The sequence below is a fragment of the Podarcis bocagei genome, assembly GCF_964188305.1.
Source record: "Podarcis bocagei genome assembly, chromosome: 1".
Lineage (NCBI taxonomy): Eukaryota > Metazoa > Chordata > Lepidosauria > Squamata > Lacertidae > Podarcis > Podarcis bocagei.
Window position 1 is genome coordinate 12,726,584 of NC_138125.1, and position 14,989 is coordinate 12,741,572.

Below are 14,989 nucleotides of genomic sequence, written 5' to 3' on the forward strand. Positions count from 1 at the left end.
TCTTTTGCTTTCACACTTTGCAGAATCCCTTTATACTGAATATACAGGTACTCCACAGGGGAATTAGCATGAAACCAATGTGCAGATCTGAGAACCTCACATGCAGGTTTTGCTACCCTGCTTAGCTTTGCAAATACACTAGCAGTTTTATTGCTGCACCACTAGGATTAACCCTTGATTCTTGTAAACGCCCACAGACAAGAGCACAAGGTAATGGATAGCTGATTCTGAAAGCAACCTCTGAGAAGAGGAAACAGAAAATAGGTAGATGAGTGGCACAAAGAAAGTCAGACGGGCAAAATGACTTAGTGACATTTTAACAGGTCACCAACAACGCTGAACACAAACCCCTTGATGCTGCCCCAATTACTTAACCTCGCTGCTTCTTTCTGTACCAGGGCAATTAAAGCTGAAAGGTTGCATGGTCAAAACCAAAAGAGAGCAAGATGAAGATGATTATAATTTGTACACGATTTGTAGCAGAAAACTCATGGCATACAAGCAGTGCTTTTCTTCAGGGGGCACGCAGGGGTACACATACCCCTAAACATTTTGTGAATCTTTGTACTTTTGTCCATTTACTGTATTTATTTTCCCCGATTTGAACTATAAAATGGTGATTTTCTTGAGTCAAAATGAGAGTACCCCTAAACATTTTTTAGGGGGGGAAGCACTGCATACCAGGCCTTCCTCTGTTTCCTACTGAGTGCTAACCATAGCTTGCTATGGCGTTAACAGGGGTGGGGGGCTTTATTTCACCCTGGTCAAATAAATTTTGGCACCCCCTATGTGCATTTGAGCACACGCGCGCACACACACACACACACACACACACACAAAGCTTCCTTCCAGTAGCACCTTAAAGACCAACTAAGTTAGTTCTTGGTATGAGCTTTCGTGTGCATGCACACTTCTTCAGATACATGTGTATCTGAAGAAGTGTATCTGAAGAAGTGTGCATGCACACGAAAGCTCATACCAAGAACTAACTTAGTTGGTCTTTAAGGTGCTACTGGAAGGAATTTTTTTATTTTGACTATGGCAGACCAACACGGCTACCTATCTGTAACCAACACACAAAGCTAAGAGCCTCAATGGTGCCCTTCTGGAAAATTCCCCTGGAGCAACAAAAACCTGTCTAGCCCACCCCATGGGTGCAGCCAGGATTTTTTTTTTGGGGGGGGGACAGGATTCATGTTGGGGGGGGCAGAACCTCAGTTAAGTATTTTTACTTGAGGGGGGGCAGCTGCCCCTTGGCTACGCCCATGGCCCCTCCCCGGAGTTACCGTTCTGCATTAACAGCAACTATGGTTAGCACGTGGGCCAAAAACGGTAGCCCATGGTATCTGAATTAAACCACAGTTTGCAGGTTCCGGCTATCATAGTAAACCAGGGTCAACATTTAGAAGGAATCGAAGAGGGAGTCCACGGAAGTAATGCGTAGGGGTTGCAGCCCGAAGTTCGGCGAGGCTTACTCCCATGTAAACGCGCGTGGGATTCCCCTCCGAATCCTGCCCAGCCTTTGGCAGGCGTTTGAAACTTCGCCTGCCTCCCGGCCAGCCACTTACAGCCGAGGGGCGGGACTGGGTTCCATGGCAACGCCCTGCACCAATGCCCGGCCGAGGGCCCAAGAATGAGAAGGAAAGGCGGCTGGCGAGTGGGCGGGACTAATCCCCGTAGCGATCTCCACTCCCCCCACACACACACCAGCGCGAATGATCTCAGCGGAGAGCGTCTCCCCCGCTTCCCTCACGACCCAATGGGAAGGCCGAAGCCTGCGACGGGCGGTGCCGAAGGCCTCCCACGTGCCTCCTCCGCGCCAATAGCAAGGCGGGAGAGGGAAGAAGGGGGCGTAGGCGACCGTTTCTTTGTGGGGTTTGACAATAAGATGGCGCAGGGGGGAAGGGGGAGGAGCTCCCGGGACCGTTGGCCCCGCCCCTTTCCTCTCAGGCGCGGAGCTCGTCGAGGCGGGAGCGGGAGCTCGTCAGGGGCAGGCGGCGCGGGCCGGCGGGTAAGAAGAGCCGGGCGGCGGGCTGGGCCGCGGAGGGGGCCTCTGGCCCCGGGTCGGTGATTCACAGGAGGTGGGGGGAGGAAGCGGCGGGACCGGGCCGGCCGAGGAGGAAGAACCCGCGGAGGGTCACGGAGCCGCGGCTCCAAAATGGCGGCCGAGGAGGAGGAGTAGGACAGGATGAATCATCCCGCCCGCTTCCCCTGGCGCCCCGCAGCAGCAGCAGCCCCGTCGGGTCTTGCCCCACATGCGCTACAGCACCGTCCGGCTTCTCTCCTCGCGAAGAAGCAGCAGCTTTTGCTATCCTCGCCTTCCACCCGCTTTGGCCCCGCTCCAGCAGCAGCCTCGCTCCCCGGCCGGAACCTGGTTCTACCTACTTCGCCTCCTTTTCTTCGCCCCCCCCCGCCGCCTCATCATCCCCGTCTGAGCATCAGGAGTGGGGTCGGGGGGGGGGGCGGCGTCGGCTGCAGCTCCTGTTCCCCTTCCCCACTCGCGCCCCGAGCCCCTTTGAAACGCGCTCATCCCCCGCTTCCAGGCACATGCACGGGTGTTTCCACACCCACGCGGGTCCCTTTATGTTTCTTACATCTTGCACACGTTTTCTCTTTTCTGCCCGCCCCCGCTGGAAAACCTCTGCTGCTCCTCTTTTTTCCTCTCTTCCTTTTTTCTAGTGGGGGAGGGGGGAGCAAGAGAAACATTATATACATACACACACACACACACACACACAGACAGACATATAGATATATCTCCCCCCTTTCATCCATAGATCTCAGGGCAGCTCGCAACACAATGTTTCTCTTGCTCTCCCCCTCCCCTACTAGGTCCCATCAAGCCCCACTTCCCTGCACCCCGCAAGCGTTATAGCGTGTTCCTTTCCTTTGACACGTGCACACGTACATGTGTACCTTTCTCGCAAGCGACCGTGGCATGCCGTCTTCGCCCGCCCATCAGTAATAGGTGGGTCGAAGCTTCGGAGGTGTATGGGTACAAACAGGAGTCCTTGGAAAGTTGGGTTCTCCTGTCTCTTAAGACAGCACAGGGGAGGGGCAGGCAGGGTGGGTTCTCTTTTTTGGTAAGAGAAGGGTTAGGTGGTCTTGTATGTGGGATGTGTGTCTGATGATTTAGAATAAAGATGTGTCAGCATTTAACATCACCTACCTGCCTGACTCCTTTATATACCTTGACTGCTGTCCTTCATCTCCATTTTTGCCCTGCACCCTTTCTTGAATATTGCCTCTCAAAGCAAAGTGTAATATTATCTGTGTTCCTGCCTTTTTATCCTTACCTTTGACTTGAAATTCTTATATCCTCTTGGGCTTTTTCCTCATAGCCATTGCATGCTGTCTTCCCTATTGCCAAAGAATTTTCCCCATAATTACATCATCATATTTATCCATATATAGTTTTCATCTGAGACTTTCCATCTTTTGGAGCAGTTTCTCACTTCCCCATGAATTCTTCAGTTATCCTGTTCTTTTTGTCCTTTCTGTGACACCATATATTTGATTCTCTGGTCTACCTGATATTCTGAACTATCTTGAATATAATGCACTGTACTATCCCTTTTACAGAAACAGTTTACAACACAATTGTAAGAATGCTTATTCTGAAGTCAGTCCAAGGGGATTTGCTTATTAGTAATTGTGTTTAGGAGTACAACTTTAGTTTATTACAATTGTCCAAGGCAGAAGTTTTCAATTATCTAACTTCACAGTATTTCAGTTAATAATTCTGTTCTATTTGCATAGATCTCTTTCAGTTGTTCAACCCACATTTCAGTTGTTTTTATAGCCTTATAACATAGGACATTATTATTTCAATAATGCAGATAAGAGCCTGAAGCTGAATTGTTGGTTGCTTAAAGCGACTGAGGTAAGATTTGATATATGGGACTTCTCAGTTTTTAAGCCTGCTAGAAGGTTCAGACCTAAGGCGACTGAGGTAAGATTTCATATGTGGGACTTCTCAGTTTTTAAGCCTGCTAGAAGGCACTGACTTTGATTAGCCAAAAGAACCCAGTTTATAGGGAGATACCTACTGGATCAGATCAGTCCATCTTAGTACTGTGGGCAGTTGGATGCTTCCATTAATCCCACAAGCACAGAACAAAGGCAAAAATACACTGTTTCCATTCCAAGTTAGTGGTATTCAGTGGCATGCTGGCTACTTTTGGATACATTGCCAAAACATGGTTTTTAACATCAAAAGCACAAACCTAGCTGCACCTCTCCTCTGGGGCACCAGTGAGGAGAGAATTGGGTTGTTCTGCTTCTATTCTATATTAACCACAGTAGTGTATAGTCTGAACCCTGACAATGGTTAACTTTAACTATGTTTAATTAAAACAAGTTAGCTGAATAAGCTGTGGCCTGAAGTCGGCACGTTTCCACTAACCATAGTTAAGATTGGCCACAGTTTGTCAGAGTTCAAATAAAATAGCAAGCTGTGGTTAATCCAAAATTAAATGTAAAGTTTCTAAACTCCAAATCAGAATGAGGAGGTATATGCGAGCCTGGGGGAGGCTAGGTTTGTTCTCTTATCTGTAAACTATTAGTTAATATTGTGTCCTAACCTAACCAACTATTGATAAGTATTCACCATGAGTTTGTCTAAGCCCCTTCTATAGCCATCCTAAACCAATGAGCATCACCCATGTTTTGTGGCAGGGACTTTAATAAAACCATGTTGCATGAAGTACTTTTTGTGTCTCCTACATCTACTGCACATCAACTTTTATTAAGTAAAACCTTGGTTTATTAAGGGAAGGATTCTATTTGGTTTCACCACACAGTGCATGATTTCATCTGTTGCTCTTAGTTGTCTTTTTCTAAACCAAAAAGCTCCACACGTTAGCCTTTCCAAACATTGTCCCTGTACTTAATTTTGCAAGACGCTTCAACAAGCCTCCCTTTTTTGTGTCTTGCTTATCACATTGTATTATAAGTTCACTCAAGGCTAGAAAAGGTTCTAGGCATTCAGTTGCCCTAGCACCCAGAAACTTGATCTTGGCAGCCCTGGGCATGGCTTGTGCTTAACTTCATTTTAAAAACCTTAAAATAGTTTTCCAGCTGGACCAGCCCTTGCCACGTCACTTTAGTAACTGTGTTATCCTCACATCCTACATAATCCAGTAATTTCTTAGCCTCTTGTGTCATCCTCCAATCCTTCTCATCTCATACATTGGACAGAGTTTTCATTACCATCCTGTACACAGAAACATTGTTTCTTGATTTTTATCTCTATCTCACACCAGCATCCCACCCTGTCCATCCAACTTACTGCAGTCCGTAAAGTGCCACCTATTTTTCCTTACTGCAGTAACTTGAAAGAAACTAGTCTCTAGCTTTTACAGGTATATGGTGATTAAGTCCTAGAGACCTTAGCTGTCCAGGCCCCCACAGCCCATCTTGCATTTTATCAAATATCATTCAGCAGATCACAGATAAGTCCTCTCAAATATCTTTCACAGTTACATTTAAATATGGTGACATCACCTGAGCCATTTTAAATTAAACCTCTCCTATAGTTAGCTCTTGAATGAAGCACTTGGTATCCTATGCAGGGCACATTTGGAATGTTAATGCAATCTCAAAGTACAGTACTGTGGATTTTTCTACTTTGGTAATCATGTTGTCTGGTCGTATTATGTGGGTGACTTGGATTCAATCCACAGCAACTATATATTTTTTGCAGGAAAAGGGAAATTGTAGAATAGCATCAATAAATATTAATAAGGTAGAGAAATGCAGATGAGTAAAGGGACAGGTATCTTGGCATGTAAAGAAGCAAATAATAAGCTTTGAAGCACAATAAAATCTGATAAGTACCGTATTTTTCGCCCCATAAGACGCACTTTTTCCCCTCCAAAAATGAAGGGGAAATGTGCCTGCGTCTTATGGGGCGAATGCAGGCTTTCGCTGAAGCCTGGAGAGCGAGGGGGGTCGGTGCGTACCGACCCCTCTCGCTCTCCAGGCTTCAGGAAGCTCTGCGCAACCCTCGGGAGACCAGCTCCGAGGGTTGCGCAGAGCTGCCTGCAATCCCAGGACCAGCGCAGCTCTGCCTGGGAGCCGGGGGAGAAGCTCCGCCCCGCTCCCGGTGGCCCAGCAGAGCTGCCTGCGCTCCTGGGACCAGCGCAGCTCTGCGCCGCCATCCCGAGCGGGGCGCTAAGTCCCGCCCCGCTCGGGATGGCGGCACAGAGCTGCCTGCCGTCGCGGGACTGCAAGCAGGTCTACGCCCCATCCCGAGCGGGGCGCTACGTCCCGCCCCGCTCGGGATGGCGGCACAGAGCTGCCTGCTGTCGCGGGACTGCAGGCAGGTCTACGCCGCCATCCCGAGCGGGGCGCTAAGTCCCGCGCCGCTCGGGGTGGCGGCACAGTGCTGCCTGCCCTCCCGGGACTGGTGCACTTCTCCCCATCGCCAGCCCCACAAGCTCGGGGGACAGCGGGGAGGCAGAGCGTACCTTCCCACTGTTCCCCGACCTGGTTCTTCCAGCCCCGCACCTGGGGGGGGGGGAAATAACATTTTTTTTCTTTATTTCCCCCCAAAAAACTAGGTGCGTCTTATGGGCCGGAGCGTCTTATGGGGCGCAAAATACGGTAACTGGTTCATACCCCATGTTTCAGAGATCCATGAACTATACATGAGCAGTAGCTAAAGGGATTAGCTGGCTACATCTAGCTGGTAGATTTTCATTCCCCATTAAGGGAGAAAGTACGGTAATTAGCAATTGTCGAACATCCAACATATTTTCAAGGGATGCAGGTGGCACTGTGGTCTAAACCACAGAGCCTAGGACTTGCAGATCAGAAGGTCTGCGGTTCAAATCTCTGACAGAGTGAGCTCCCATTGTTCGGTCCCAGCTCCTGCCAACCTAGCAGTTCGAAAGCACGCCAAAAAAGTGCAAGTAGATAAATAGCTACTGCTCCGGCGGGAAGGTCAATGGCGTTTCTGTGTGCTGCTCTGGTTTCGCCAGAAGCGGCTTATTCATGCTGGCCACATGACCCGGAAAAACTGTCTGCGGACAAACATCGGCTCCCTCGGCCAGGAAAGTGAGATAAGCGCCACAACCCCAGAGTCATTCATGACTGGACTTAACTGTCAGGGGTCCTTTACCTTTTTACAACATATTTCCAGTCTCAGCAATATTGGTGAGTGGGCAGGTGGTCACCCAATGAAATTGATGACAGTAGATTCAGGACTGAAAGTACTGTATTAAAGGCTGTATTTTTAACATGTAATCTATTAATGCTTCACATTCATATGTTCTAACAAGAACATTAAAAAATTGAAAATATTGCTAAAATTAGCAGTAGAAGTGAATTCCTTTACCCTGGGATACCACAGCTGGAGTTGAGGGTATTGGACAATAAGTAGTTGTTGTTGACAATGATACTAGCTGCTAGCTCCTACTGTTGCTATGTGAGACAAACATGAGTGAATTGACAGTTTCTAATTATAAGGTCACCTACCATTGAAGTCCGTGTCTGTATTCAAATCAAGTATTTTGAAATCACATCCCTAATTAATAACAATAGGTGCCCTTAGACAAGCGTGGGCCGCCACCAATGCTTTATCCTTCACCACCACCCATCTACAATGTGGGAATAATACTGATCTATCCTGCTGGGTGTTTGCAAAGATTGCAACACTGTAATATATGTGGAATGCATGGAAGCGCTACATAAATGTTTCAAGTTTCATCAGCCATAGCTGCAGGGGCTGATTTGGGAGGTTTACTGCATACTTTCTGCAAACCTAGCTTTCACTTCACATTATTTTGTCAAATGGGAGAGGGAATGCATATGGGAAGAGAGGAAATAAGTTTGCTTTGAAAATGTTTCTATCATATTTTCTGTGAATTTTCTTTCTAACTGACGGAATGCATATTTATTTTTTCACCTGCTGCTCTCAGGTAGGTGGTGCTAGAACACTTGCTGTATGGAATCTTGCTCTGTAATATGGGGGAAGAGGAAGGACTGCATCAGACACAATTATTGGTAAGTAACTTGTGGACTAAAATTTATCTGGTAAGCATTACTGGACTTAGTAAGTGCTCTCAAGTTACAAGGTGCAGGGACTCAAGGAAATAGGAATTTAATGGGTTAAATAGTTACTTGTGATAATCTCTGCCACCATATGTGTCTTGACTTTAGTAGTCTTATATTTGAAGTAGCCCTGAATTCAGGGTGGTCATAATGCACTCAGTTCTGACTTGCCCTGATTTTTCTCTTCTATATAATCTGCATGGAAGGAAATCTTCTTTTTCTGTTTCACTGGAAAAGGGAAGACAAGAGAGTACGGTAGGGGGTGAATCTAGAATTCTCCTGTAATGGTAGAATTGGAGGGGGCATATTGCTAAACAAAATCAGAATAGTCGCTGGATCCATGTGGCAGAAATCTGTCCATATCTTCCTCATTGCAAGCAACAGATATGTGGGATGAGTTGATTTTGAGAAAAGGGTAGTGATTATCTTTGGCTCTGTGATCTCTCATCTTGCTTGAATCTCAGGCGTGCCAGTTCCCATTTCCCCTATGGTTTTGCAGTTGCCCTTGAACTAGGCAAACTGATTTGTCCAAATTATTTTGCCTTTTTCAGATATACCCTCAAACCCTGGTTTGATTAATTAATGAAGTCTGATTGAATTGAGCATGTGGGCCTGAGAATTGGGAATGAACAGGCTCTGTGCCACCAACTTTGTATTTTGGTGCACTCATCTGGAACACACTTAACTAGCCTTGCTTTGGATATATTCCCTCGCCTACTCAGCTATTGTGAGAATGGTTTTGTTGTGGCACCGTGATGAGCATTCCCTTCCATGGTGGATTTCTGCCAGAACAACCACCATAAGACACAACTTCAAGTCACCAGAGACAAGACCAAGAGGGACCCTGCTTTATTTGTAGAAGCATATTGATATTTAGAGTTGGCAGGAGGAGTTTGAAAGAGAAGAAGAGAAAATCATTGTTTATTAGAATCATAGAATGTAGAGTTGGAAGGGACCACAAGGGTCATCTAGTCCAATGTCCTGCAATGCAGGATTATTTTGCCCAATGTGAGTCTTGAACCCACAAGCCTGCGATTAAGAGTCTCATGCTCTACCAACCGAGATGTTTGTAGTTCCTAAGTGGGTCAGAGAGCTGCTTGTTCTCTTGCAGTCTTGCTTCTTGTTAAACTAGCAGGAAGACGAAAGCATTCGCACAAGTATTTGTTTCCTACGGAAGGGGCTACAGCTCAGTATTGCTTTGCATGCAGAAACTTCCAGCATCTCCAGCTGTGGTAGAGAGAGATTTGTGTCTGAAAACCTAGAGACTCACTACCAATCAGTGTACAGAATGCTGAGCTATACCAATGGTCTGTCCATTTCATATGTTTAAAACCTTGCTTGTGTTGAACCTCAAGGAAATGGTGCTAAATGTGATTGAGACTGTGATTCCTAGCAAATTTGCCTGACACATTTAAGAACCTCCTTTTTCCGCATTGCAAACAGCAACAGGAGCTTTTCGACACCTCAGTCACGTAATCCAAGATTATCTGGATGAGGGTTAATAAGATGAAGCTTAGTCCAGGCTATGGAGATTTTGATGATAAACAGCACAGAAATCAAGAAATAGGTAGGCTGCCACTTCTAGGAAGAGTCATGCTCCCCCTGAAAAAGCAGATTGGAAACTTGAGGGTGCTTATAGACTTGGTTCTGCATCTTGTTGCTGAAATGGCACCACCAGTTTTGGTTGGTCTGCCAACTGCAGAATTCCTTTAAAAATAATTGTCTGACAGCTAGACTATAGCCATTGACCTATGCCTGGCTTGGAGTCCAGGATCCTTTAGGGAGCACTTGAATCTCTCCCCCCCCCCCCCCCAATGGATATGACAAACTGGATTTAGCTCTGCTCCTTATGGCCATCTTCCTTTCTCAACAGTAGTATCTGTGCTCTGTAGCACTTTCCATAGACAGACTCACAGGGCTCCTATGGTCTTTAGGAAATCTTTTGAAAACCCCTCTCATTCTGAATTGTAAATATTGTGATGCTGTATGTTGATTCTTTCCATACCAAGAAAAAGGAACATAGAATCAGCTTGTATTAGCTACCCTCTCATGCAGAGATGCTCTTCTCTGGTGCCAGGATGTCTGAACGTACCTTGTAGCTAAATAATTCAGAACATTTATTTACTGGTCCCAGGTTAATTGTCCTGGAATGGAGTGGCTGTGCACAAGCTATCTCATTAAGACAGTACCTATTCTGTATTGATTGAATGTTAGGTGTGTGCAAATCACATTTGAAAATGATTTTAACTCAAGTTTTATTTAATAAGAGGAACCTGCAGATTATTCACTTGTCAAAAGCTGGTTTCACCTGGGGTGCCTTTAATACTACTTTGATTGTGGCAAATGCCGAGTTTAATTTCCAGGGTACAGACTAAAGGAATGCCTTATTAATCTCAGTTTTGTAATAAAGCTGTTTGATTTTAAATATAAAACCTTAGAAGACAAGCTCTGGATTTGTTATCTAATAGCATCTTGCTCTGTTTTCAACAGGACACAATGTTTGTACGTGGACTGAAGAGGAAATGTCTTGATGGGGAGGAAGATATTGAAGGAACTTTAGCTGGTTTTAAAGCCATTCCTTCATATAACCTGCAGCGCCAGTCACTACTAGACATGTCTTTGGTTAAACTTCAGCTCTGCCACATGCTTGTTGAACCTAATCTGTATCGTTCAGTACTTATAGCCAATACAGTACGGCAGATTCAAGAGGAAATGACCCAAGACGGAACTTGGCAGATGATAAATGCACAGAGTACAGGACCAACCTCTCTTGATCGGCTGGTTTCAACAGATATTCTCTGTCGGTCTTCGAAGGAGCAAGCTGAAGAAAAGCTTGTTCAAGGTTATAGTGGCTTCTCAAAAGACTTTGAAGACGCACAGTCAGAAGAGAGTTCAGAAATCTTAAGACCTGCTCCACTACAAGCTCCCAGAAACCTGCAGAGTAATGTGTGGGACATGGAGAGCCCTCCAGAAAATAGAGGAAACTTCCACAAGTCATTGGATCAAATATTTGAAACCTTAGAAACAAAAACTCCTGACTCGGTTGAAGATCTCTTTTCAGAAGTTGACAGTTCCTATTACAATCTAGACACAGTATTAACGGGAATGATGGGCAGTACAAAAATGGGACACTGTGATGTACTTGAAACTTTTCCTCAAGCAGCCACAAATTCTAACTCTAACTGTAAATCTGACCTTAATGAGCTTGATCATTTTGTGGAGATTCTTGTTGAATCTTGAGACAAAGAGTGAAGGAGACATCCTTTAAGGAAACCACATCCCAAGTAGTGAAACTTCCAAATAGTTTATCTTCTCAAAGCTGCACATGATCTTCCAAAAAAAAAGCAAAAAGCAAAGCACTTCATTTTGCAAAGTTGTGTTAATGTATAAAGTTAACCTGCAATTTGTAGTGTTTGAACTTTACATATTTTCAGCAGCCACAATTCAGGGAGGTATTCTAGGCACATCAACCAGTCGCCAGCCTACTGATTTTGAAACCTTGTGACACCCCTATGCCATGCCACAAACTGCATTAGGAGCTTCCTGCAGTTTCAGTCGTGGCTTCTCATGTCAAAAGACTCCTGGGTGCACAAGGTTAGTCATGCCATTTCTCTGTCCTGAACCCATACATTCCCCAGGCTGCCTCCTTGGGGCCCAACACTTCCAACACCAGATCCTTCTAGTATTTAGAAGGAGCTTAAAATGGTGTAGCAAGATTCCTCCTCCCTCGAGCATCTCATCCTCCCCTGTAAGGTGCAAGTGCAAGATAGATTCCAGCCCTCAGCATGCAAAAGGTGGGCTGTAAGGCCTTTGCTTAAGTTGAAGCCCATATTTTATCTAGGCTGGGAACCTTCCACCAACCCTTTGCATTTGCTTTTGCTGGTTTAATCATATGACTTTAGTGGGACTACTTTTGAAGTAATTGGCCTGAGGACCAAAGGTTTGGTTTACCCTTCCCACTCCTTTATCCCAAGTAAATACTTCACAGACTTCTCTACATTTATTTGCCGTATAAGCTCTTGGAGGAGCCAAAAAAGCAGCGGTGCCCATTATCCTAGCTAGCTTTCTCTGTCATTCTTTCTTTTCTGTTTTTAAATAGTTAATAGTTTTGAAAAAAATGTTTATCAGTATTCAGAACCTTTCAGCTATTTTCTGAAGATATATTTTTGCTATAAATCTTCTGCCAACTGCTTATTTAAAACCTGAAATATTTGCAGTTGTATTTTTTTAAATCACTTTGAAAAAGGGATTTTTTTCCCCCCCCCCCATACCATGGGCCTCTCTCCACAGCTCAGCAGAAGTTTGTAAATATCTGACTTCTTAAGGTAGGAGCAGTTGACAGCATTCAGACTTGGGAATACTATGAAAAGCAGCTTTCTCCAATCTATTGCTCCCCAGACATTTTTTTACTTGCAGGAGTTTTAGATTTTAACTGCCATTAGCCCCAGTCAGCACAGCCATGTTGGCTGGGGCTAATGGAAGTTGAAGTCCTAAATATCTGGAGGGCATCAAGTTGAAGGTTGGAGTAAAGAGATAAGTTAGTTTTGACATGTGAACATCAGAGGAGGAGCATTCATCAGGCTGCAGGAGCTCTTGATGCCTAAGTTCAAGCCATGTTCAAGCATAAATTATGTGGGTTTTATTTATAAGTATTTATATGTTTGTGTCATCAAGTGAATTATTTGGCAGAAGTTTACCATCCTACTTCTCTGTGTTTGGGGGGGAAACACCCCCTTCACCTTGCACTAATTACTACAAGACTGTTACAGAGGCCTTTCTAGAGTGTTCTCCGAACTTAACTTGCTCCACTCATGCCAAGTGTGAATATGCGTTCAGCTGAGTCGTGATTAACAGATGTTACCATAGCAGGTTAACATTGAAGAAAAAGATGAAATTGTTTGAGTGCGTATGAATTGTCTTAACTCCTAGAAGCGGTTTCCAGTGAGAGAGGGTGTGTTATATGTGATAACCTTTGCAATACAATTGCCCAACGTTTGCCTTGGTAAACTGGTAATACAGGAAACAATACTGCGTTGTGGGAAAATAGAAAGCGCTGTGAGTACTTTGATTATTTTGAAAAAAAGTTTCATTTAACAGTTAAAGGAGTATATCTGCCACCTGACAAAGCAATTTTAGCTACCTTGCATCTGTTTGCATAGATCAATGGAAATGTTGCTTTTTAAAACTCATTTTGATTTCTGCAGCTGTGACACTGTATGCAAAAGACACATGTCAAAATGTTGGACGCCTTATCTCCCAGCAAAGAGTTGTAGTATCTTTGCAATGGGAATTACCATAGCCCTCAAAGCCAATATGGCTGCGCACCATGCACAACCCAAACAACTCTTTCAAAGCATAAAGATCCTTGTCATTGTGTATGTATAGCTAAATGTCTTTGTCTTAGTTTAGGTTGCAATTTGAAACCACTTTGCATAAGTAGCCCCTCCTGAGGTTAATGGGGCTGCTTTCAAGGAAGTGGTTTCATGATTGCGGCCTTAATAATTTAAATGCTTTTGAAGCACCTGATTTGAAAACAGCAGTGTATGTTTTCCAGACCTGGCAGGTAGATGCCTATTTCTGTAACTCAGTTTTTGTGCCAGATCATGCAGTTTGTAAGGGGAAACTTTCTAATGCATTTGAAAGTGATTAATGTCTTTTTATATTAAAGTTGAATATGAAGTGACTACTTTGCTTAGTAGGTTCTTTTCAATCTGGGTAAATTCTGTGCCTGTTGGTAACTTGTAGTTAAAGAACATCTTCAACATCTTTATCAACGACTTGGATGATGGACTCAAGGGCATCCTGATCAAATTTGCAGATGACACCAAACTGGGAGGGGTGGCTAACACCCCAGAGGACAGGATCACACTTCAAAACGACCTTGACAGATTAGAGAACTGGGCAAAAACAAACAAGATGAATTTTAACAGGGAGAAATGTAAAGTATTGCACTTGGGCAAAAAAAATGAGAGGCACAAATACAAGATGGGTGACACCTGGCTTGAGAGCAGTACATGTGAAAAGGATCTAGGAGTCTTGGTTGACCACAAACTTGACATGAGCCAGCAGTGTGACGCAGCAGCTAAAAAAGCCAATGCAATTCTGGGCTGCATCAATAGGAGTATAGCATCTAGATCAAGGGAAGTAATAGCGCCACTGTATTCTGTTCTGGTCAGACCTCACCTGGAGTACTGTGTCCAGTTCTGGGCACCACAGTTCAAGAAGGACACTGACAAACTGGAACGTGTCCAGAGGAGGGCAACCAAAATGGTCAAAGGCCTGGAAATGATGCCTTATGAGGAACGGCTAAGGGAGCTGGGCATGTTTAGCCTGGAGAAGAGGAGGTTAAGGGGTGATATGATAGCCATGTTCAAATATATAAAAGGATGTCACATAGAGGAGGGAGAAAGATTGTTTTCTGCTGCGCCAGAGAAGCGGACACGGAGCAATGGATCCAAACTACAAGAAAGAAGATTCCACCTAAACATTAGGAAGAACTTCCTGACAGTAAGAGCTGTTTGACAGTGGAATTTGCTGCCAAGGAGTGTGGTGGAGTCTCCTACTTTGGAGGTCTTTAAGCAGAGGCTTGACAACCATATGTCAGGAGTGCTCTGATGGTGTTTCCTGCTTGGCAGGGGGTTGGACTTGATGGCCCTTGTGGTCTCTTCCAACTCTAGGATTCTATGATTCTAACTGGACTCATGAAATTGCTTCATCAGTTCTAGCTGAAGGGTCATCTTAAAACTGGAAAATCCATCACCATTTATTACAAGTAATGAACCCCCTGCAATGCAGGCATAAGCAGATGCCCCATAGGGGTGCAGCTGATGAATCCCAAACAGATTAAATTGGTTGGTCCATAATAGTATATTTGAAAATGCCAATTTCCAGCATTGCCAGGTGCCTTCCATTCCCCCTCAGCCCTACCTTTACT

At 44.8% G+C, this 14,989-nt stretch overlaps 1 protein-coding gene and 1 long non-coding RNA gene across 5 annotated transcripts in view; one reads left to right on the forward strand and one right to left on the reverse strand.

The window, feature by feature from the left end:
* The window catches only part of LOC308587571, a 199,878-nt gene that overhangs the window by 73,027 nt on the left and 111,862 nt on the right, over positions 1 to 14,989 (reverse strand). The window lies entirely within an intron of this gene.
* On the forward strand, positions 1,866 to 13,738 carry CDCA4 (cell division cycle associated 4). 4 transcript variants are annotated; one of them, XM_081194444.1, is made up of 4 exons: positions 1,920 to 2,011; positions 3,840 to 3,883; positions 7,923 to 8,007; positions 10,546 to 13,738. In XM_081194444.1, exons 3-4 carry the CDS (start codon positions 7,969 to 7,971, stop codon positions 11,293 to 11,295), a joined length of 789 nt encoding a protein of 262 aa, XP_081050570.1. In that variant the 5' UTR covers positions 1,920 to 2,011; positions 3,840 to 3,883; positions 7,923 to 7,968; the 3' UTR covers positions 11,296 to 13,738. The 4 variants fall into 4 exon arrangements, with proteins under 4 accessions (XP_081050569.1, XP_081050570.1, XP_081050572.1 ...); XM_081194443.1 differs by lacking the exon at positions 3,840 to 3,883 and having other exon boundaries at positions 1,866 to 2,011; XM_081194446.1 differs by lacking the exons at positions 1,920 to 2,011; positions 3,840 to 3,883 and adding an exon at positions 2,844 to 2,968.